This window comes from Rhodofomes roseus (assembly GCF_022264815.1).
Source record: "Rhodofomes roseus strain CIRM-BRFM 1785 chromosome Unknown C8Q71scaffold_1, whole genome shotgun sequence".
Classification (NCBI taxonomy): domain Eukaryota; kingdom Fungi; phylum Basidiomycota; class Agaricomycetes; order Polyporales; family Fomitopsidaceae; genus Rhodofomes; species Rhodofomes roseus.
Genome location: NW_025952957.1, coordinates 541,942 through 564,703, shown reverse-complemented (window position 1 = coordinate 564,703; position 22,762 = coordinate 541,942). Strand labels below are relative to the sequence as shown.

Sequence of the window (22,762 nt, the reverse complement as noted above, 5' to 3'; positions counted from 1 at the left end):
GCTGACGCATATATATATACTCTATCGATTCAACGCTTCTAATTCGCTCCCGTCGTGCTTCGTACTTCATCCCCTCAACAAACTTCAGTCAATGTCAACACCCTTGACCTTCCCGTTTACAGACTCAGCGCGGTACCTCGCGTTCTCGCTGGCAAAGCTGCCCTCCACGGCGGAGCTACCCGCCGCGTACGGTTCCTCGTCGGCAATCCGGAGTGCGCGCAAGACTTGCTCGCGGCGGAGCCACTTGTCGGCGGGGATGAAGTACCAACTGAGGACGCCGAAGATGGTGACGGCGCCGAGGATGACTGGGGCCTGTCAAATGAGTAGATGAGACTGTGGTCAGGGTAGGGTACGGCAGGGGACGTACGAAGTTGAAGCTCTGGGCTGTGACCGGGAAGTAGAACGGCGAGATTTGAGTCTGCGAAACGACGCATGAGGTCCACCAAAGAACGACTGATCACCGCAGAGAACTCACCGCAAAGACCAAACCATTGAATAACGCGGTCGCGATATACGCCGGGCGCCTCCACCTCCCCAAGAAATAGTGGCTGCTCGTGAAGTCATCCGGGGTGACGAAGAGCCTCAGGAGCGCGATTAGGCCGTACGCGGCGGTGGTCGGCACGCCGCCCGCGGAGGTGAGCGACGTGAACGCAACGTCCGACGGCAGGATCGTGCAGAGCAGCGCGGCGCCGAAGACGAACATGACCGTCACTGCGTTGCGCGGCTGGCGCTGATGGTCGACCTGTCCAATCCAGTGGGAAAACGGCAGCACACCGTCGCGCGCGACCGCGAAGACGAGTCGGGAGGCGGCTACGATGGAAACGCTCGTGTTCTGTGCGGGGCGGGTGAGCCGCTGAAGGCCAGGTTAAGAGGAGACGTACGAGGATCAGCCCGAGCGCGGCGATAGCAGTCATGAACGCGCCGCCGCCCTTGCCCAGCGCGAGCGCATAGAGCTGCACGAACGGCTGCGGGGCGTCGAGCGAAAAGAGGGTGTCCAGGTCAGGTGTGCAGAAGAGGAAGAGGATGTTGGTGATGAAGCCGAGGACACCAGTCGCGATGACGCTGTAGAGGATGCCTTTGCCTGCGATGACACTGCAGAAGGGTCAGTGAGGATGCAGGAGACAAAGAAAATGAGGTCGTACCTGGCATTTTTGGTCTCTTCGGCGATATGTCCGGACGCGTCGAAGCCAATCATCGTTCCAGAGGAGTACAAACTATTTTCGCGGTCAGGGAAGTTCTTGACGAGGATAACCGCGTCGTATTCTACTTACAAGCAGAGGATAAAGTTCCACGCGGGCGGTGCCCCCGTCAAGTTATCTACCCGGTCAATGAGCACACACATCACACCTGAGCCAGAGTAAATTGGACTCACATGTCCCCGTGAACACCTCCTTCGCCGACCTGAAGCCATACGTCCGCGAGACGCCAATCGGGAGCCAAATCAAGCACAGCAAAAAGTCCAACATATACAGGCCAATGGAGAACTTGAACACGGCCGAGTATAGGCGCGGCGGGAGGTAGTTGATCGCGACGGCGAGTACGAAGCAGCCCTCAGAGACGGCCCACACGAGCGCGCGCCACTTGATAGAGTCGCTGCCCGCCCCGTCGGGGTAGCTCACGCCGAAGACGATGAGCTCCGAGACGATGTAGTTCGCGGCGGTCTGTCGGGGAAGAGCTGTCAAAGCTAGGTGAGGGATGGTGCAAGATGAGGACGTACGAGGCAGCAGGAGGCAGAGAACGTCATCCAGGCCGTGCACGCCCACCAGGCGACGACGAACCCGAAGAAGCGGCCGTACTTGGGCCCCGCGCTCTCTGCGCTCCAGACGTAGATCGACCCGCTGACAGGTAGCGCAGAGCAAATCTCGGCCATGACCGCGGCGGTGATGAACATGAAAATCATCGAGACTATGTAGGTCGTCCTGTGGCAGATATGAGTGACCGGAGAGACTGCGAAGACCGCATATATGAAGTGTTATGAGATGGTTGACGTACCATACGGCCAAGGGGCCGCCTGCTTCGAGCCCGAGGAAGATACCAGACCTATGGACAATGATTGGTACGTTGATGGATGTACAGCAGTGTTATTCTTACCGGACACCTCCAATGAAGTTGAGTGCGACAAAACTGGCCGCGAAGCTCTCAAGAAGGTGCCAACTACGGTGAAGTTGCTACATAGAACGTTAGTCTACGAAACTTATTGTACGCCAGTCAGTCAGATGTGTACCTGTTTATATCCAAGCTTTTGCTATTGGGAGGAAAAGAAGGCAGGTCAGTACATTCTGCAAGGCTCCCCCGAAGGAGAGGCAATAAACATGGCGACACTGGGGGCTTCCCTACGCAGGTATGAGCGCTGATCAGGTTCAAACGGTATTATCTCAACCCCTGCCGGTCCTCTGCCATCCTCGCTCACTCGCTCGTCTGACGATCGTCCGAGACGAGAGACGGCATCGCGGCGAAAGGATACCCGTAGCCGTTTCCAGTACACCACTGAAAAGGACGACGTTACCGATGATACTTCACAGCGAGCCTCTGCCCTGTGTAGGTCTGGCCAGCTCTGCCTTCGGACTGGGCATTACCAGCTGGAGCTCGTCTTCGCCGTTTTCGGAGCCGGACGAGTCGCGCTCGGCGTCGGCGGGCAATCGCCCGACGTTCATGTCTTCTGAGGTCATGTTGCAGTCCTTCTGTTGCGGGGGCAAGGAAACGAGATGGTAGAAGGAGAGATAGAGACTCGGGCGATAGCGAGAAAATGGGCGACCTACTCAAAAAACAATCGCAAGCGGGCGCTTGCGACGTGATTCATCCAGGAACGACTCGGATAGTGAGAGCAGACGCCGTCCCGGAACTTCATCGACACATAGGAAAGCAATACTTAGTCGCAATCTTCTTTCGTAGTTAAGTCAAAGTTGAGCTTATACATGATGGAACCCCGTACAGAATCTACGGGTTGTTACGTTATACAAGCCGATTGAGCAGTGGACGCTTGTTTGAGCGCGACTCAGATCGAAGATGATCGGCTTTCCTCGACAACAGGCACGCTTGAGGAGCTAAAATCCTGCAAAGATCGATCTTCCGTCTTCGTGCCTCGGGAGAATCGAAGAAGCCATGCTGCCAGCATGCTACGGTCAGCCAGTCAACTGCGATCGAATCATAGTGGCGCGCGGCCGCGGCGCTTGCGGGCTGCGTGGAACTTAAGCTTAGGGCCAGAGGTCGACGGAAGACAGCTACAATTACTATTAGAAACAAAGATGTGCGTATAAATACATGCGTGCATGCAGAACTTCCTTCGATACAAGCATTGCGACAAACCGGAGCAGCGGGCATTGGTCATGAACCTTCGTGGTAAATTGCGTTCACTGGATGTTGAGGCGCTGCATGGCACACATTAGCTGGGTGATTGTAGCATTCAAGGATCACAACATACCGGCTTGAGAGCCTTGATGAGGAGCCACTCTTCGTTCGAGACGTCCTGCTTGAAAGATGTCTAGGATCCCTATGAGCGCGTTGTTCCACAGACACAACATCACAAGGCTTACCTTGAGGACATCGATACTCTGCCGTGTGATGTGGCTGTAGAGCTCATCCTTCTCGTCGAAGTGCCGGCCGAACATCTTCGCAGACTGGTAGACCGCATGCTCGATCTTCACGGCGACACCACCACCGGCTTGCGACTTCTTGACGATGTCGTGAGACTTGTGGTTGATCTCCAGTGAGGTGCTGTTCACGACCATCAGTCCCTAGACCTTGTGACACGGACATAGGCCCAACTCACATCTTGCCAAGATCGATGATGTCCTTCTTCTGCGTCTCCGGGTCGGTCTTGACGACACAGAGGGGAGTGCCCACGCGCAGTGTACCATCGAGAATATCGACACCGAGGATGATCGGGTCACGCTTACAGAAGGCCGCGATGGTCTTGAGACGACACGGCCAGACAGCCTGAGGAGCAGCGTCTCTCCGCTTCGCCTCCGTGATCTCGGCGTTGTACGCGGTGAACGCGTCGAACAAGTGGTAGATGATATCCGCTGCAAACACAGAGTCAGGCTCATATCCGACCACACGGCCGCATACACCCACCTTTGAACAGCCGGATGCCCATTTCCTCAGCGAGCCTCTCCGCATCCTTGTCAACCGTCACGTCGAAGCAGAGGATACATGCCAGCTCCTTCGCCTTCTCCAGCATCGTCGCCGAGCGCATAACGTCCTTCTTATGGACCGGCCCGATATTAATGCCAGACACGGGGATCTTGCTCGACTTCAAGAAGTCAAGCAGCGCCTCGAGCGAGCCGAGCGTCGACGCCTGCACGCACACGCCGCGGCCGGACTTGTCAATCGAGTTGAGGAGCGACGTCAGGTCGGACATGATCTCGTCCATCATCTCCTCCTCGTCGTCATCGGGGCCCACAACCATCAGCCGCGAACCCGCGATCGCCTTCTCGAGGTCCGGCGCGACGATCTTCACACCCATCGCCGCCTTGATCTCCTTGTGGTGCACGTACGCAGACTTGATCCGCAGCTCGCGCAAGGGCTGCGGCGTCAGCAGCGCGCGCACCTGCGTCACGATTGGCCCGTTCAGCCCGCAGACCACGATCCGGTCGCTCTCCCTGAGGATACCGTTCGAAAGGACGACGTCGATCGTCGTGCCGAGGCCCTCGATGACCTTCACCTCGAGCACCGTGCACTCGAGCTCGCTCAGGTACATCAGTCGGTCGCTCATGCGCTGCTGCGTGAGGTTCACGAGGAGCATGATCATGTCCGGCACACCCTCGCCCGTGATGGCGGACGTGGGTACGAGCGAGACGTTGCGCGCGAAGTTCTTGTTATCGTAGTAGAGCACGGCGTTGAGCCCCTGCTCGGCGAAGGCGAGAATCGTCTTCTGCGTGCGATCCTCGAACTCGCGCTGGACGGATGGCTTCTGCTTGGCGAGCGAGCTTCGGAAGTCGTTGTCCGGTGTTGCCTCCCAGCCGTACATACGATCAATCTGCATGTATTTGGTCAAACATGAAAGTGATCAAGGCAGTCCATATTGACATACCTTGTTCAGGGCGACGATGAACGGTGTCTTGCGATCCCTGAGCAACCGCAGCGACTCAAGCGTCTGGGGCTCCAAGCCGTGCATGATGTCGACGACTAGGATGGCAATGTTACAGAGCGAACTTCCACGTGTCCGCAGGTTCGTGAAGGATTCGTGACCGGGGGTATCAATGACGAGGAGACCAGGGATCTTGTACTCTTGATCTCCCTCCTTGTTGAGGACGGCCGTCTTCGTCTTGATGGCGTCGACAGGGAAGTAGGTCGCACCGATCTGCTGGGTGATACCACCCGCTTCGCCCTCCTGGACGTTCGTTTGCCGAATCTATCACAGGGCCAAAATGAGTGTCCTGTCTACCCCTAGCCACGATGGAGACGTGCATACCTTGTCAAGCAACTTCGTCTTACCCGTATCGACATGTCCCAAAATACAGCAAATTGGGCTACGCAAATCATTCTTATCCCTCGCAGCCAGCGCCGCCTCGTGCGCCTTCGCCCTGCGCTGCGCTGCCTCGGCTTTGCGCTGTGCCGCCATCTGCTGTGTTTTCGAGATACCCTCCTCCTCAGACGAATCCTCATCAGAGTCGGAGTCCTCGTCGGATGAGTCCTCTTCTGACGAGCTCTCTTCCTCGGAAGAAGACTCCTCTTCTGCCTGAGCCTTGGCGCCGTTTGGCTTGCCATTCGCCTTGGGTGCTGCAGGGGCAGGTGCAGGGGCAGCCTTGGCTGCTGGAGCAGCTTTCGCAGTAGGTGCAGTCTGCTTGGCTGATGTAGCTTTCGCGGTGGGTGCAGCCTGCTTGGCCGGTGTAGCTTGTTTTGCTGATGTCTTGCTTGCGCCGTTAGCTGTGACAAGACATGGTCAACGATTGCGTCTGCATCTCACTGACAGGAAGACTTGCCTGCAGCCTTAGCCGGTGCGGCAGGCTTCGCCTCCTCCTCGTCGCTGCTCGCATCCCACGAATCTTTCACAGCGGCAGACTTCTCCTCATCGCTGCTAACGTCCCAGTCAGACTTGACATCCTCAGCCTTCTCCTCTTTCTCCTCTTTCTGCTCAATAGGCTTAGCAACTGGGGCCAGAGCGGGCTCGGGCGTGGCGGACTTCTCTCGTACGGGTGAAGGTTCTCGTGTTGACGGACCGCTGCCCGTTGTCATGCTAGTGGTGCCCTTCTTTTTCCTCTTGTCGCCGTACACAGGTTTCTTGGACGCTTGGCCCTGCTGCTGTAGACCCTCGATCTGCACACCGGAGGCCAGGAGCGCTTGCTTGCGGAGTTCTGCCATGCGCTGCTCCTGCTTTTGCTTCGGGGTGAGCAGCCGGCCCTCCTTCTTCGCCTGCTCGCGCTTAGCCTAGAGGTATTGTCAGGCGTTGGATCACTGAAGAAGCAGGAGGCCACAAACCTTCTCCTTCTCCTTCTTCCTCTGTTTCTCCTCCTCTTTCCGCCTCTCCTCTTCCTCTGCTTTCCGCTCCTCCTCCTCGATCCGCTTCCTCTCCTCCTCCTCGCGTCTCCGTGCCTCCTCCTCGATCCGCTTCTTCTCCTCCATCAGCGCCTTCAGCGCACTGATCGCGCCGCCCTTCTTCTTGCCAGCGGCGGCGGCTGGTGCGGGCGCGGGCTCCTCATCTTTCTTCGCCTTCTTTTTCTTTTTCTTCTTGGAGTCGGTTTTGGCTGCACCGGCTTCGCCTTCCTCCTCATCCTCGTCTTCCTTTTCTGCTGATGCAGGCGCAGCGGCGGGTGCAGGTGCAGGCTCTGCTGCAGGCTCCTCTCCGGCTTGTGCGGCCTTCTTAGCTGCAGCCTGGGCTTTCTTCTTCGCCTATTTCTGCGTCAGGGTTGCGCGATCATAGTCATACGAGTGTGCACACCTTTTCCCTCTCTTTCTTGAGCTTCTCCTTCTCCTTCTTGGAAAGGACCTTGGAACCCTCGTCCGCCTCACCATCTTCCTTCTCCTCAGCATCCTCCTTGGGCGGCACCGCCGCCGGTGCCTCAGTGGGTGCAGGTGGCGCCTCTGGCGCTGGAGCTGAATACAGTCAGCACAGCGGACGGACGAGCGATCTAACGGTATCCTACCTTCAGCCTCTTCCTCCGCATCGTCGGCCTGGGCCTTGTCCTTCTTCCCTTTACCCTTCTTCCCTTTCTTACCCTTCTCCTTCACAGGGCCCCATTCCTCGTCCGCGAGGTCCTCGGCCGTCACCTCGACTGGCTTCTTGGCTGCACTAATGTCGCCTTTTGCAGCAGCAGCCTCTGTGTCGGAGCCTTCGCCAGGCTCAGGCCCATCAGCGAAGGAGACATCGGTCTTCTTGCCCTTCTTATCCTTCTTCTTACCCTTGGAGGCCGCCTTGATGGTCGACTAGAGTAGCGCACACATTGAAATTCAAAAGATTTGTCATGGCGCGAGAATGTAGGATACGTACCATGAGGCCTCCGAAGTCTTCCTCCTGTTCGGGCATCGCATCGCCAACGTCTGTCTCGAGTGTTGTGAACGCAGAGAATCCTGGCTTCTTGGCTGGCTTCAGATCGTCATCAGATGCCGCAGCAGCGTCTGCTGAAGGTCCAGCATTATTGTTGGCAATAGAGGTGCCAGAGTTCTCCCTAGATCGAGAGTGAGCGAGGCGTTTAGAGCGATGCTATACCGGCACGTACCAGAACTCATCATCGTCCTGCTTCTTTCCCTTCTTTCCCTTGTTCTTCGGAGCCATGTTGTCTGTGAGTTCAGCAGAGGTTCAGCACAATCGTCTAGCGCGAAGGCCACAAGCAGGGGCCAGAGGGAGATGATGAATGAGCAGAGGGAAGCTGTACCACCTCCGGCTCCGGGAGTGGGTGAGCGAGAAAAGTGACTTCGGCGCCCAAGCGCTCGTGATCCCGGGTTATTCTTGTGCTTCCACCATCTCCGTCCTCGCGTCCGCTGCCAATCCCTCGCACGCCGTTCGCCGGACTGCCTGACCAACCATGGGCCTACTAACAATCATACGGAAGAACCGGCAGAAGGAGAAGGAGATGCGCATACTGTTCCTGTACGCCGGATGCCCGAAGGAGTCGCTGGTCCTCACGCCGATGCATGTACTGTAGCGGCCTCGATAACGCGGGGAAGACGACCATCCTGAAGAAGCTGAATGGAGAGGATATTATGGGTATCAGTCCGACACTGGGCTTCAACATCAAGACCTTCGTCCATCGCAAGTGAGCTATGAGCATCTGAGTTGAGATTACTGGCATCTGAGCGAACGCATTATTACCGTATAGGTATACCCTGAATATATGTAGGTTGCGACTGTCATTTGTTCGCTTTATTGCGACCAATGCCTGCGTTAGGGGACGTTGGCGGTCAGCGCACACTGCGACCATATTGGCGTAACTACTTCGAGCAAACGGACGCGCTAGTCTGGGTCGTCGACTCGGGCGATCGCCTGCGAATGAACGATTGCAAGGAGGAATTGCACGGGCTCTTGCTCGAAGACGTGAGTATACCCCTTGGGTCAGCACGCCTCTCCGAAGCTCATCATGGACCACGTATAGCGACTGGCCGGTGCGTCTCTGCTCATCTTCGCAAACAAGCAGGACCTGCAGGGCTCGATGAGCAGTACAGAGATCCGAGACGTGCGTACACCACATCTCCCTCGATGCCTGCCGTCTCAGCGCTGCGCTAGGCTCTTGACTTGCTCTCCATCAAGTCTCACCGATGGAAGATCCTACCTTGCAGCGCAATGACCGGCGAAAACCTTGTGGAGGGTCTCGACTGGGTCGTCGACGATGTGGCAGGTAGGCTGTACTACTCCACGACCACCGAGGATGCGATGCCTCGCCAGGGGGCGAGTCCCGTCGTTGTACATTAAATGTATCTGTAATACCTCTGACATTTTTTCGAGCTTCTGGCTATGTGATATGCCATGATGAGGCTGGTTTGTATCGAACCCGACGCACAGTGCATGCGTAGGACCATACTTTCACTTACTACTCTATGTGTGACTCAGTCCAAATGAGCTGTGTACGATAGTAAGGCTGTTGCCTGGTTCGGCGGCACGTAACGCTATTTGCCTCCATTAATGCGGGCGCACCAAAAATGCAATCTTGTCAATATATAACGTGCATTGTGCACGATTTAGATCGTTTGACCTCCAAAACCCATGAAAGTATGTTCATCCACATGCACACAGCACTACGAGTACTCTTTCTGAATGAACTTTGCGATAGTCTGTAGCTGGATGTTTGACGTCCCCTCGTAGATCGCGCCCTACACACAACAGATCATCAGCAAACTCGCCCAATACAACCAATCCAAGCAAAAGGGGAATACTCACAATCTTCGAGTCCCTCCAGTATTTCTCAATCCCCGTCTCCCTCGTGAACCCAACTCCACCGGCCCACTCAATCGCCGCCCCGCTCACCTTCTGCGCGACCTCGCTCGCGACGAGCTTCGCCATCGCCGCCTCGCGCACGAACGACTTCCCCTCCTCCTTCCGCCGCGCAGCATTGTACGTCAGCAGCCGAGCCGCCTCAATCTCGCACGCCGCGCGCGCCTGCTGGAAAGAGAGGCCCTGGAAGGTGCCTACGGCCTGCCCGAACTGCTTGCGCTCGAAGGTGTAGGGCACCGCTTTGGCGAAGGCACCCTGGGCAAGGCCGAGCATCTGCGCGGCGATGCCGATGCGACCTGAAGGAGATGGAGACCGTCAGTGTTTTAATGCAAGAGCGGTGATACTGTACACACCCTCGTTCAGGATCTCGATGGCAATCTGCCAAACGGTACACCTGAGAATGGTTTCACGCATTTCTGTACTGTGGTGCTGACCTTGTACCCCTTGCCCTCACCGCCAATAATGTTCTCAGCCGGAACCCGCAGGTCATCCAGACTCAGTGCGCATGTCGACGAAGCACGAATACCGAGCTTCTGCTCCTTCTTCGCGATCTGGATGCCCATGTCCTTCGTCGCGATAAAGCAGGTGATACCCTTGTACCCCTTGCTTGGGTCTACCTAGCAGCAATATCACGGTGAGCCGCACGGTCGCTGGCGCGGTAGTAGAGGGCGTACATTTGCAAAGATGAGGAAGATGTCTGCCTCGTATGAGTTTGTGATCCACATCTTGCTCCCGTTGATCACATAGTCGTTCCCGTCCTTGACCGCGCGTGTCTGCAGGGCGAAAGCATCCGAGCCCGAGGCAGATTCTGACAAGCAGAAGGATCCGAGCTAATGCGGTTTCAACAAATTGTATACGCGTGATGCAGTGGACTGTAATTTACCTGGGACTCGGACAGGAGAGGCAGCCACTTTTCCTGCTGCTCCTTCGTTCCGTACTTGCGGAGGACGGTGTTCACGAGGGTATTGTGTACGTCGCACATGACCGACACTGACGGGTCGACCTTCGCGAGCTCCTCGATCGCGATGATTGCAGAGGTGAATGATGACTCGGCGCCGCCATGGTCGGCGCTGGTCTCGATGCCCATCAACTAATACAGGACGGCATGCTCAACTCTGGGGTGGACGATCATATAATGAGGTGCTCACCCCCTGCTCAAAGAGCGCCTTGATGAGCTCTGGGTCCATCATCTCGGCCTCGTCCATCTCCCGAACCTTGGGAGCTATCACCTCTTGCGCGAACCGCGCGACTGTGCATGATCATGGTCGGTGAGGTATCTGAAACCTGAGGATGGCAGCCGGCGTACCAGACTCGCGCAGCATCTGCTCCTCATCCGTGAAGGTGTCCAGCGACGTTGGTTGTACATCCGAGCGTACAACGCACGATCCCGAGAACGACCGAGCTGAACTGCGAATGCCCGTGAGCTCAAACGATCCCTCCACCATCGGGAATAGAACGACTCATACCTTCTCACGACCCTAGGGATCGAGCTGGAAGCTCGCAGAGAGGGTGTACGGCAGGCAAGTCGGAGGAATGCTTGAGACATGGTGAGCAGAGAGGGGTCGGAAGCAGCGGGAGGGCTCGAGAGTGTATGTAAATATTTGGCAAGGCCCGCAAGCGGCAAGCCTGCGGGGAAATAGCCTGGGGTACGGGGTAATCACATGTCGCCGGTCGAAGAGGTCGTCGGGGCTGATGGGATCTGTAAAGGATCTGCATGGATCTCCATCTCGATTTGGATGAGCCGGCCTCGCAGACATCCAAGGCATCCGGTTGTTGCTCGACTCCAAGTCGTTCATCTTCTCGCGGAAAGATTCCAGCCCTTTGCACCAACTCACCCAGGTACCGTTACCCGCTAGTCCGTGGATGAAGACTTCGCGCCACACGTCTCAGCCACATTGCGTGTCGCGGCCGTCGTCCTCACACAGCACTCTATACCTCGCTCAGTACTCATTTAATGGCCTTGGCGACCTGATAATCAGAACCTACGCATTAAATTCAGCTCAGGCGAGGTCTCAGAAAGGCCATATCAACGACGGAACGCTCGCAAGACCTCACGAGAGTCCGGACTTTTCGGGTGAACTTGCACTAGTAGCAACAGGCGCCACAAATTGCATATTGGGAGGCTAGGGCCCGGGAGAGGGTGCTGAGTGAGTACTTGATTCCGTAGTGGGACTAAGTATACAACAAGTGTGTTCAATGTTCCTGTGTCGACCTTCTGTAAAGTTGCTTGGAGCAGTACTATCGGGCTTCAGGACTCCGCTGTTTTGCAATATGTTGTGAGTCACAATTCACAATGTTGACCCACATTCCGCTGGCGATGTCACCTCATGTTCCGCGAGGGTTGCATCCCGCTCCTTAGGAGGTTCAGTTGCAGCCGATGCAGTGTTCATGACTATCGTGTACAATTCTGCATAGGTATTCATATTTCATGTTGACTTGGATCGCCCAAAAGGTACTCTACCGAGTCTATGTACATTGTGAACAGTATTTCCATCCCTACCACCAGTAATCACGAGAGGCTGGAGCGGAACTGAATGATCATCGACGAACTGGAATATTGCATATATAGTGCATCGCGACTCGGGGGAACCCGCCTCAACAGTTTCAAACTGTGAGCTCGAACTCCTCCTCGGAGTCCCTGCCATGTCCACCCATATAGAAGACATACCATCTGTAGCCTGCTCCACCCTCCTAGCACACGGTGAGTGCAGCACCCGTTCGCCGGTCATGTTGCGGCTTGCCTGCGGGTGTTCGCCGACTCCCCGTCCGGACTCTCGTGAGGTCTTGCGCGCGTTCCGTCGTTGATATGGCCTTTCTGAGACCTCGCCTGAGCTGAATTTTATGCGTAGATTCTGACTATGAGGTCGCCAAGGCCATAAAATGAGTACTGAGCGAGGTATAGAGCGCTGTGTGAGGACGACGGCCGCGACACGCGATGTGGCTGAGACGTGTGGCGCGAAGTCTTCATCCACGGACTAGCGGGTAACGGTACCCAGGGGTGCTTGTTGATGCAAATGATACCGAAGACTCGTTAGCAGTACTTTCGTCGCATCGAGTGGCTGTGCTAACCTCGCTTGCATACTCGACTAGTCTTACACTTTAAACGCCTAATTTAGGCCTCATACTTGGTTGCCCCGGTCCATACATATGACTTGCCGAGTGACGTTGTCCCATCTAGTTTACCTGCGTACTCAACTCACACTGGTTCTCATAACTATTCTCGTTCCAATCCGAATCCACACTCAATGGATCGTTTTGAATGCACATCAGATCGGGGCCCGCATGTCGACGAATGACAAGTCTGCCTTCTGGGAAGCAGAGATCTCCAGTGTGGGTGCTACAATACGTGTACAACAAGAAACACGCCTATTAGCATTAAGATGTTCGCCATACTGTATGCCATGCTTTCATAACGTGACGCACAATGTATCATATCATACTGACAGCCTCCGTATGCTTCGTATGCTTCTGAGGATTGGCCCGGGACTCTTCTTGGCTCCGTACCACCACCTTCGGCGATTTTCCCACGGTCAGACAGACCATCCGGGAAGCACGACCGAAGACCGGTGGACCTCTAGCAGGGCTCACGACGCCCAACCATCCACCAATACACCTTTTTACCCTACCTAGTGACCTATGGCCGACAATGGGAAACGAACGACACCGAAGACGGCTGACAGAGCGCAATCAGCGAAACCGCCAGCACCACGACCGTCCGCCGTATCGACGAGAAGCAACTCATCCGCGCTGAATGACAGACTCACAGTCCAACCCTTCGACAACGAACAGGCCCTCGACTTTCTAGCGAAGTATTCATTCGTCCCAGATAATGTCGAACCCAACACGGAGACCCTCGCCAATGGCCTACTCATGCTAGCACACCGGAGCAACTCAGCGATCGTCACCGAAGGCCTCCGAGCCTTCGCGACCTACGCAAGAAACATCACCGTCACCGACATCTCGAGCAAGATCCGCGAAAGCCTCGACGGAATGTTAGCAACAGCGCACGAGGAACAACGTCAGCGGCTCGACGACCTAACGGAGCGATGCGAGCAAGCATCGATAGAGATGTTTGGGAGTGCGAACAGAGTCCAGAACGAGGTGAGTAAACTATCCAAAACTGTTGAGGAAGTGTCGCGTCTCCACGCGTCGCTGGAAGAATCCGTCGAGAAAGCAGGTGCAGCTGTCCTATCCGCTCAGGATCAGGTCGCACATATCGAACACCGACCTGTTGAATCCGCAACGCATGCGGAAGGGCCTACCGGACCCAGACGCGAGTCATATGCAGCTGCCGTGAACCAGGCACTGCCTACGTCGCATGCGTCGACGCTGGCCACGCAAACCCTGCGAGCAAAGCAGGTACTAGTAGATGGTATCAACCTGAATGTGGCAGACGGAGTCACGCTCAACGAGCGAGACCTCCTAGAGAAGGCTAAGGTAGCCATTGATCTCATGCGCGAACATGGAGCTACCGCACCCGACGGAGTGCAGATCAAATCCGCCCGCATCATCCCCAATGGGGGAGTGGTATACGAGATGGAGAGTCCTGAGTCAGCACGCTGGCTCAGACGCCTGACCATCGCAGAGAGATTTGCCGCCTCTATGGGCGGCGAGAATGTCGTTGTCCGCGAACGATCATACCCAGTAGTGGTCGAGTTCGTGCCGGTCCAGTGTGACCTTACTGATGCTTTTGCGTTAACCGACTACGAGAAAGACAGCAATGTAGAACCCGGCACCATCACGAGAGCCAAGTGGATCAAGCCAGAAGCGCGACGAACCGAACACCAATCGGTAGCACACGCAATCATCAACTTCAACCACCCGCAAGCCGCGAACAAAGCCATACGACATGGGATGATCATGCGAGGTAAGAAAGTGTACGCGCGGAAACCCGATCAAGAACCGCATCGGTGTCACCGATGCCAGAAGTTCGACGCCAACCATAACGCTAAGAACTGTACGGCCCCGCACGTTTGCGGCACTTGTGGCGCAGGCCACGACTCGCGCGACTGTACCGTCAGCAACCCCCAAGACTTTCACTGCATCAACTGCGACGTCGACGGACACGCGACATGGTCCCGACAGTGCCCCCACTACGAGGACGTCCGCAGACGCAAGGTCGCACGCTCAAAGGAGAGATGTACAGGTACTACCCAGTCGAGGATGACCCATCATCGTGGGAACTCGTCCACGAAGCACCGATGGCGAAACCCAACCCATCGCACCCACCAATGTACCAACGCCACGAATACTCGGAGCGACGTGACGACGACAGATGGCGATTGACCGACCGCCGAGGACGCCACACGAACGAGCGAAACACCTATCGACGCAACGAGAGTCGACCCAGGGCCCGAAACAACCCGAACGCCATCCCGATCGCACGACCAAGCCAATCTGGCCGAGCTGCGAGATCCAGGGACGCCCAGGCCTCAGGTCCCCGACAGGCTACCCTTGACGACATGCGGTTTGGGTCACGCCCCACGTCCGCGCAGGACGTACGAAGCGCAGACTGGGCTAACACACATGATGATGACTAATACAGCACGGAAATCACTGAACGAACTACGACTCCTCTCGATCAACTGCAACAAATCACTCGACGGCCAACTCGCTCTCCTAGGCAACCTCAGCTCCGCCAAACCACCCTACGACCTCATCCTCATTCAAGAACCCTGTCTACCTCACACGAACGGACTTCGCCTTACACGCGCGACACCCGACTGGCGCGTCATCTACCCAGCCTGCCACCACGACACCGAACAACGTACAAGATCCGTCACCCTAGTCAACCGTCGCATCGCCACGGACGCATGGACCAGCATACCGACCGACAACCCCGACGTCACTGCCATCTCACTCGACACGTCGCTAGGTAAGATACACGTAATCAATGTGTATAATGACCAGACGCACCACGACACTATACGCATGCTCACCCAACTCACGGCGAAGCTCAATCGAGGACAGCCTGACAACGTAGCGCTGCACACGCTATGGATCGGCGACTTCAACCGTCATCACCCTTTATGGGACGAGCCACGCAATGCTCACCTTTTCGAAGACAGGTATCTTGACGCCGCGCAGCCCCTACTCGACGCACTCAGCGACCACGACATGGAGATGCTCCTCCCCGCCGGCACGCCTACCCTACAAGCCAGCAACACCAAGAACTTCACCCGGCCAGACAACGTCTTTGGCACGCAAGAACTACGCAACGCAGTTGTATCGTGCTCCGTCAACACCGACCTGCGACCACCGCTCACCGACCACTTCCCCGTCGAGCTCCACCTCGACCTAAGCATTCCCGCAACAACGACGCAGACTAAGTACAACTTTCGGATGACTGACTGGGATACCTTCAGGAAAGCTCTCGAGCACGAACTAACGAGATGAAGCATACCCGACACACCCGTCCTCTCGATTGCCGAATTCGACAAACGACTCCAAGACGTCACCAATGCCATCCAACAAACGGTACAACAAGAAGTCCCCGAGACCAAACCGTCCAAGTACGCGAAACGCTGGTGGACGAAAGACCTCGAGAAGCGACGCACTGCTGTCCAGAGGCTGAACCGACAGTCGTACACGCTACGTGAGTCCCCATCTCACCCTGTTCACACCGAGTACAAAGCGACCCGTAACCGCTACGTCGACGCAATACGCGCGACAAAGAAGGAACATTGGGAAACGTGGCTTGAGTCTGCCTCATCGCAGACAGTCTGGACCATAGGTCGATACATCCAGATGGGTGCTACTGACGGAGGACAGGCTCGCATTCCAGATCTCAAGAAACCTGATGGTTCCGGCACTGTATCGGGCAACGTCGAGAAGAGCAAGATTCTCTACGACACCTTCTTCCCACCTGAATGTCCTCCCCCCGACATACCCCCCGACCACCAACACCCTCCCCCCCTCTTCTCCACCCGCCCCGGAACCGATGCACAGATCCACGACACCATACGCCGACTCCAGCCCTGGCGAGCCCCCGGCCCAGACGGGATACCCAACGACGTATACCGACACTGCGCAGACCTCCTCGTACCCGTCCTCGGCCCGCTCTACCGAGCCACCTTCGAACTACGGTACTTCCCAGCTGTCTGGAAAGAAGCAAAGACAGTCGTCCTACGTAAACCTGGACGCGACGACTATCAACTTCCTGGCTCCTACCGACCAATCGCGCTAATGAACTGTATGGGCAAGATCCTATCAGCGTGCGTCATCGAATCCCTGAAGTACGAGCTCGAAACGCGCGGCATTCTACCTAACACGCACTTCGGCGGTCGACCTGGGCGAAGTGCCACCGATGCCCTGATGCAGCTAGTAACCACAGTACGAGACGCCTGGCGCGACGGCCTCAAAGCGTCCACCCTGTTCCTCGACGTCAAAGCTGCCTTCCCGAGCGCCAGCCCGGAACAGTTGTTCCACGACATGCGGGAAATGGGCATCCCCGAAGATCTCGTTGACTGGTACAGACGTAAGATGGACGGACGAACCACCGTCCTCCTCTTTGACGACTACCAATCCGAGACCTTCGTCCTTCGACGCGGTATCAACCAAGGCGACGCTGACTCGGGTGACCTCTACATCATCTATAACTCCCCGTTGCTGAAACACGAAATCGTACGAGTCACCAGCTCCGGGTTCATCGACGACGTCGGCGTCACAGCCGTCGGCAAGACCTTCCATCGCACGCACCAGCTACTTCGCAAGTACATGGAAGATAAGCGCACCGGAGGAGCACTACGATGGTCGACCACACGCCACTCTGCGTTCGAGATGCACAAGCTCGCGCTCCTTAACCACGACCCAATGGGAGACGACGAAGGACCCCCGCTCCGACTGTCCAACCAAACCATCCCCGCGTCCAACTCCACGAAGTACCTCGGACTCATCATCGACCGGCGACTACGATGGAAAGAACAGACAGCGCGAGCCTTGGCAAAAGGCACCACGTGGCTCAACCTGTTCCGCCGAATTGCGAAGCCTACCCAGGGAGTAGCCTTCCGCTACATGAAGCAGCTGTACCTCTCGGTGCTCGTCCCCCGCATGCTATACGCTGCTGAGGTATGGCTCACGCCCACCTACGACGTCCCGGGCAAGTCCCGACGACACGGCTCTGTAGGTGCGGTACAACGCCTCTCGCGCGTACAGAGACAAGCCGCCCTGCTGATCACCGGAGCTATGCGCACCACCGCAACGGATACGTTAGATGCCCACGCAAACCTCCTTCCCTTTGACCTTCTTGTTGACCGTGTTACGATACAGGCTGCTACGAGACTACTTACATTACCTACATCTCACCCACTATACGATAGAGTACAGAATGCACGCGTCCCAGTTACCCGTCACAAATCCCCACTCCACGAGCTTACGCAAGCTCTCCGCTTCGATAGGTGCCGCAACGTCGAGCAAGTCCAGGCCACACGTCAGCCCCCAGGATGGAGACCCGCGCACAAAACGGAGATCGCTGCGAACAAGGACGAAGCGGAGGAGAGTGATCGAGAATGGCAGGAGAAGAACATCCCAGCGGTGTATACGGACGGCTCCGAGATCGATGGAGGAGTCGGCGCATCTGCAGTCCTCTACATCCCAGACGACCCACAACCGCGCGTCCTCCGCTACTACCTCGGCACGGCGAAGCGACACACAGTCTACGAAGGTGAAATAGTCGGCCTAATCATGGGCGTCGAACTCCTCATCCGCCTTACAACCCACGTACTCGACCAGACATCCTGTGCCGCGGATAACACCCCCTGTCTTCGCGCCTCGCAGACCCGCTCTCGACAACCAGGACACTATCTCCTAGATGCCCTCCACCAGGCAATCGACCGCCTCTGCACGACTCACCCCACTGCAATGCTTACGCTCCGATGGGTCCCTGGCCACCGCGGTGTCGACGGAAACGAACACGCAGACGAGGAGGCAAAGAAAGCGGCACGAGGCGACAGCAGTCCCCTGGGCGACCTCCCCGAATACCTCCGCACGCCGCTCCCAGCAAGTATCTCAGCGCTACGCAGACACCTGCTAGACCAAGTGAAGACCGCCGCCTCCCAACGCTGGAAAGAATCCCCGCGCCACGCAGCACTCAGCCGTATCGACCCAGACATGCCCTCGCGGAAATTCAGCAAACTAGTCGCACCCCTCCCTCGTCGACACGCTAGCCTACTCATCCAAATGCGTACTGGACACGCCCCGTTGAACCATCATCTACATCGCATACGCCGATCAGACACGGACAGATGCCCTGCCTGCCACGAACGCCGAGAGACGGTTCGCCACTATCTCCTCGAATGCCCCGAATATAAGCCTCAGCGCGACTGGCTACGCCGCGAGATTGGCCGTCGAGCTGGATCGCTCCGGCACCTGCTGTCGAAACCCGACACCATACGCCCGCTCTTCCGCTTCATCCACGCCACCGGCCGCTTCGCCAGCACCTTCGGAGAGCTCGACCTACCACGAAACGCGGATGGGACTGACAACCCACCTTGACGGATTACTGAACATGACGCGTGCCTTCCCCATACCCTTCTCTCTCCTCTCTTCCTCTAACTCATCTCATCTCCTCTATTCATCTCACTTCATCTCTCTTCATCACAAGGACTCTATCGCAACGCTCTATACTGTACATACAACATACAACGCAATTTTCCTAATCTCCTTACTGTACATAACATATACACACCCTACGATAATCACACCCCACCCGGCGAAGTGTCCTCTTCGGAGGCTCACCGAGTCAATGTCCCAGCCGACCCAACGTCTCGACCTACCTTACTAGTACAGTACCCCGACAGATCATGTCTACATAGGGCTTCGCCCTAACGCGACAATAAATGGGAGTTACAAACAAACAGGATTGGCCCGGTACATGGAGTTGCCGTACGGCTCGAGGGGTGTGCGAGGCCGAACAGTATGCTTACTGTACCATCTTTGCAATCGATGTACATGCGAGGTGCGACGCAAGCTTCTCCGGAAACATCGTACGGCGGACGGGAGTCGCAGTGCCCGTGTGCCGGGGGTGACCCGTTGTGTGAGGTTTCGACCCCTGAGCCATCTGATTAGCGACGCGTATGTGTCGTGTACTCTACGAACCTCTCAGTCGAGTTGACGATAGAAGCAGGAGGATGCCGAGGACGAACCTGCACCTTCAAACCGCTCTGAGAGTTATGCCGTTATAACGTATTGCAGCCCAAGGGGGTGCCTGTTCCAGTTTGTACTTGTTAAATCTGCACAGCAGGGCTGCCTTCAACGCCAGCGATGACCAGGATGGCTAGCAATGTTCGGCAGGCATCACTGCAGAACCAACACATCAGAACGAGCGTATCTCATGTCGGGACCAGCACTCCACGTTAGAAGTTCCAAGACATAGCAATATACAGATTGAACAAAGTCGACAGCGATAGGGATAGTACACAATAGATACTCAATCTTGTTCTGACTGATCTCGAGGGCGATACCGAATGCCCCGGGATTCTAGCTCTACCTCGACATCTTCAGGCACGCGGCCTTTTACGCGGACGGCGTACATCCCGCGGGCGTACGTTTCTTATCGAACCAGAGTGTCAGCGGACTGCAAAATGTGAGAAGGATGACCTGACGCACTGATTCTCTGCCATGTCGCAACCCAACTCCTCTCTGGGTCAATGACTGCAATTACGCCGTCGAAGTGTGTTGTTGTGCATGTTTGGATACGGTCAGCGAATCCTTTCATCTTCGTGAGGTCAGCCCAAGCACATTGAGGGTGTATTGGAGAAACGAACCCCCATGATCTCCTCGCAGTTCGGACAGCCATATTTACGGAAGTCGGCTGGTGTCTGGATGATCGAGCAGAGGAGACATGCGCGCAACTGCTTCGCACGGGGCTGTGGCGGGATGGCAGCCTGCACTTGAGACATCGCAGCAAGCAGGGGTGTTCAGCGACTCTTGCGAGAATATGTAGAGGTGCAGGCAAGCGAGCAGAATGACTGGAAGGAACAGAGTCGCCACCTGCGCGCTCGTTTACCCTTTCAGGAAGGGCGGGCGTTCCCGATGGCTGAGCGCGCGACGCCGCAAGCCTCAGCGCATCGTCACCTGCACCGCGACGTTCACCAACCCAGGCGACATGGCCCGAAGTGCCCTCTACTTTCTCTTGACCTTGCTCCCGGCGGCGTCGTATGCGTACTCTGGGACAGCCCCCATTGTCGCGTGGTCGTCACATAGGTAAGTCGTGCTAGGCTGCGAGTTGGTGTCAGAGACTGACTGCGATGGTGTAGCTCGAATGCGCTAAGCTTAGCGTCTTCGGCGGGATACACAAACTCAGTCACCGCACTGGAGGATATTCTCTTGAATGGTGCGGCATGCCAACACGATGCCATTATTCTCGTCGACCAGAAGGGCGTAAGTGATGCTATGCAATTGCCCAGTGACCCTGAGTTAACCGGCATATTGCCTCCACAGCTGCATGCCTCCGACCTTCGCAATCTCCCTTCCTCGAGCGAGCTCGCACAGACTCTGAACTCGGCTGTGTCTACCCTCGAGCTGCCCTACGTACCCCGCAGCGTCTCGAACCCATTCTCGAACCTCGCTGGTGCAGTCGCTGAGCGCTGCGGGGCACGCGTGGTCACGCACGCACCAGGAAGCACCGATTCTTCTTTCAGCGCGAAGGAAAAGCACGTTGTATGCGTGGAAATGCCAGCGTTGGAGGGGGTTGAGGGCGCGGACAGGAGGAAGGTTGTGGCAGAGCACGGTGCGTCATCCACGTCTGTGACTGAACGGCAAGCTGAGCTCGGTATACTACATAGACTCGAGCCTCTCTTCTGCCATTGCCACGCTCGCGGAGACATTCCCAAGCCACCTCGTCGTCTACGCAGGCTGGCACCCCTCTCTCTACGCCCGCCAGTCCTCTCCCTTCGCCTCCAACCTCACCTCCACGGCAGCATTTGCAACGCCGTCAGGCGGCATCCTCGCACGCTACCAGTTGCTCACACCAGGCCTCATCCTCGCGCTCGCCGTCGGCTTCTTCATCCTCGTGCCCATTGTGCTAATGGGAGTCTCCGCCCTTGCGAGTATTCAATCTCCTCTGCAGGGCGAGGCGCCGAAGGGTTACATTGCTTCGGAGAAGAAGAACCAGTAAGGTTGATTCGTATGCATGAAAGGCCGGATATCCCGCAGAGTTGATGGCTGCCTACGGAGGGTTGGTGCGCATGTAATGTACGGATGCGTGTTCTGCAATAATGGCTAATTATTCCGCTATCGTCTGACTTCTCTCAAAACGAATGCTACTCTTTCTCAATGTCCAAGATGGCGCATCTTCCGGTTGTTCTACATATGAGACGTTCGAACGTTGCTCGTCGAGATCGTCGTCGGGAGCCCGACGACGGCTCTTCGGGCCGAACAGCGCTCAATCCTCGTCTCCTCTCTCTCACTCAGCTGCAGGATCTTCCGTGGTTTCCGCATCCATAATCCCCCTGACCATAATCGTTGACGCCGCGCATATATACTGACCCATAAGACAGCACGTACTCCCCGTTCTTACACACGTCGTCACCTCGGAGGAACTGCACAAAATGTCGTTCGTGTCTATCCGCCCACCGCCCACCGACGTGCGTCCCAATCTTCCACAAGTTCCTTCAGCGTGCTGACACCCTACACACAGCTCGCTGAGATCGCCGCAGAGGAGGCGCGCTGCACGTTCACGCGCTTCACCGCCGAGACCGCCTGGACGCTCGGGTCCATGCTCCGCGCACGGCTGCGACAAGCCTCGCCCAGGCCCGCCGTGGTCAACATCACGCTCGCGAACAGCGACCAGCTCCTCTTCCACGCCGCGTCAGGATCAGGCACGGGCCCCGACAACGACCAGTGGGTCGCGCGCAAGCGCCGCGCGGTCCTCCGCTGGAGCTCGAGCACCTGGGCGCTGCACAACAAGTACCGCGGAGACGAGCTTGCTTTTGCGGCCAAGTTCCAGCTGGGTCCGCGCGGCGGGGACTATGCGATACATGGAGGCGGCTTTCCTGTGAGGGTGAAGGGCGTGGACGGGGTGGTGGGCGTGATTGTAGTGAGCGGGCTGACGATGCAGGAGGATCATGAGGTGATTGTGGAGGTGATTGAGGACTACCTGCGGAAGGTTGCGAGTGGGGAGATTAACGACTGAGCGTCGTCGAGTGAAGCATTCATCAAAGAGGACACTAATGTATCTGTACCGTACGTTGGCACAGTGGAGATAATCGCGCGAATGATGCTACGGATGCACACGTTATCGCTGAGTTCACCACCACCGAGGACACAAAGTGTATATATCCAGGATGAAAGTGCACAAATGTAGTGACCGTAAAGGCGGCTAAGAGCAGGGTGTTGTCACAGACACTCTACTTCGGACCCTGCGAGACTCGTCCACATCGGCGGCCCGTGCGTACC

At 56.6% G+C, this 22,762-nt stretch overlaps 6 protein-coding genes across 6 annotated transcripts; 3 read left to right on the top strand and 3 right to left on the bottom strand.

Moving 5' to 3' along the window:
- Positions 1 to 84: 84 nt before the first annotated feature.
- Positions 85 to 7,851, bottom strand: C8Q71DRAFT_825538 (uncharacterized protein; the record flags this gene model as incomplete). The annotated part of the gene is made up of 24 exons (XM_047926279.1): positions 7,659 to 7,851; positions 7,430 to 7,607; positions 7,086 to 7,365; positions 6,881 to 7,035; positions 6,421 to 6,831; positions 5,925 to 6,369; positions 5,414 to 5,868; positions 5,033 to 5,353; positions 4,075 to 4,978; positions 3,770 to 4,022; positions 3,534 to 3,714; positions 3,422 to 3,481; positions 2,577 to 2,678; positions 2,225 to 2,245; positions 2,092 to 2,168; positions 1,993 to 2,040; positions 1,718 to 1,919; positions 1,373 to 1,661; positions 1,272 to 1,317; positions 1,143 to 1,214; positions 882 to 1,092; positions 476 to 832; positions 368 to 418; positions 85 to 312 (listed from the first exon to the last, which is right to left on the bottom strand). The coding sequence occupies exons 1-24, from the start codon at positions 7,712 to 7,714 to the stop codon at positions 85 to 87; spliced, it is 5,403 nt and encodes a 1,800-aa protein (XP_047784465.1). The 5' UTR covers positions 7,715 to 7,851.
- A 22-nt stretch (positions 7,852 to 7,873) lies between these two features.
- Positions 7,874 to 9,015, top strand: C8Q71DRAFT_729448 (GTP-binding protein). Its single transcript, XM_047922032.1, has 6 exons — positions 7,874 to 8,029; positions 8,085 to 8,195; positions 8,259 to 8,275; positions 8,328 to 8,473; positions 8,532 to 8,612; positions 8,663 to 9,015. The coding sequence occupies exons 1-6, from the start codon at positions 7,965 to 7,967 to the stop codon at positions 8,846 to 8,848; spliced, it is 606 nt and encodes a 201-aa protein (XP_047784464.1). The 5' UTR covers positions 7,874 to 7,964; the 3' UTR covers positions 8,849 to 9,015.
- Position 9,016: 1 nt separating this feature from the next.
- On the bottom strand, positions 9,017 to 11,005 carry C8Q71DRAFT_819369 (acyl-CoA oxidase). Its single transcript, XM_047926149.1, has 9 exons — positions 10,834 to 11,005; positions 10,674 to 10,774; positions 10,516 to 10,616; positions 10,251 to 10,457; positions 10,042 to 10,197; positions 9,802 to 9,984; positions 9,721 to 9,745; positions 9,314 to 9,663; positions 9,017 to 9,246 (listed from the first exon to the last, which is right to left on the bottom strand). Exons 1-9 carry the CDS (start codon positions 10,911 to 10,913, stop codon positions 9,172 to 9,174), a joined length of 1,278 nt encoding a protein of 425 aa, XP_047784463.1. The 5' UTR covers positions 10,914 to 11,005; the 3' UTR covers positions 9,017 to 9,171.
- An 8,788-nt stretch (positions 11,006 to 19,793) lies between these two features.
- Positions 19,794 to 20,265, bottom strand: C8Q71DRAFT_697724 (transcription initiation protein spt4; the record flags this gene model as incomplete). The annotated part of the gene is made up of 3 exons (XM_047919983.1): positions 19,794 to 19,915; positions 19,973 to 20,081; positions 20,131 to 20,265. 3 exons carry the CDS (start codon positions 20,263 to 20,265, stop codon positions 19,794 to 19,796), a joined length of 366 nt encoding a protein of 121 aa, XP_047784462.1.
- A 114-nt stretch (positions 20,266 to 20,379) lies between these two features.
- On the top strand, positions 20,380 to 21,671 carry C8Q71DRAFT_729433 (vacuolar ATP synthase subunit S1-domain-containing protein). Its single transcript, XM_047922031.1, has 4 exons — positions 20,380 to 20,569; positions 20,623 to 20,746; positions 20,807 to 21,095; positions 21,151 to 21,671. Exons 1-4 carry the CDS (start codon positions 20,472 to 20,474, stop codon positions 21,480 to 21,482), a joined length of 843 nt encoding a protein of 280 aa, XP_047784461.1. The 5' UTR covers positions 20,380 to 20,471; the 3' UTR covers positions 21,483 to 21,671.
- A 244-nt stretch (positions 21,672 to 21,915) lies between these two features.
- C8Q71DRAFT_719391 (uncharacterized protein) lies at positions 21,916 to 22,499 on the top strand (the record flags this gene model as incomplete). The annotated part of the gene is made up of 2 exons (XM_047921304.1): positions 21,916 to 21,951; positions 22,005 to 22,499. The coding sequence occupies 2 exons, from the start codon at positions 21,916 to 21,918 to the stop codon at positions 22,497 to 22,499; spliced, it is 531 nt and encodes a 176-aa protein (XP_047784460.1).
- Positions 22,500 to 22,762: the final 263 nt, after the last annotated feature.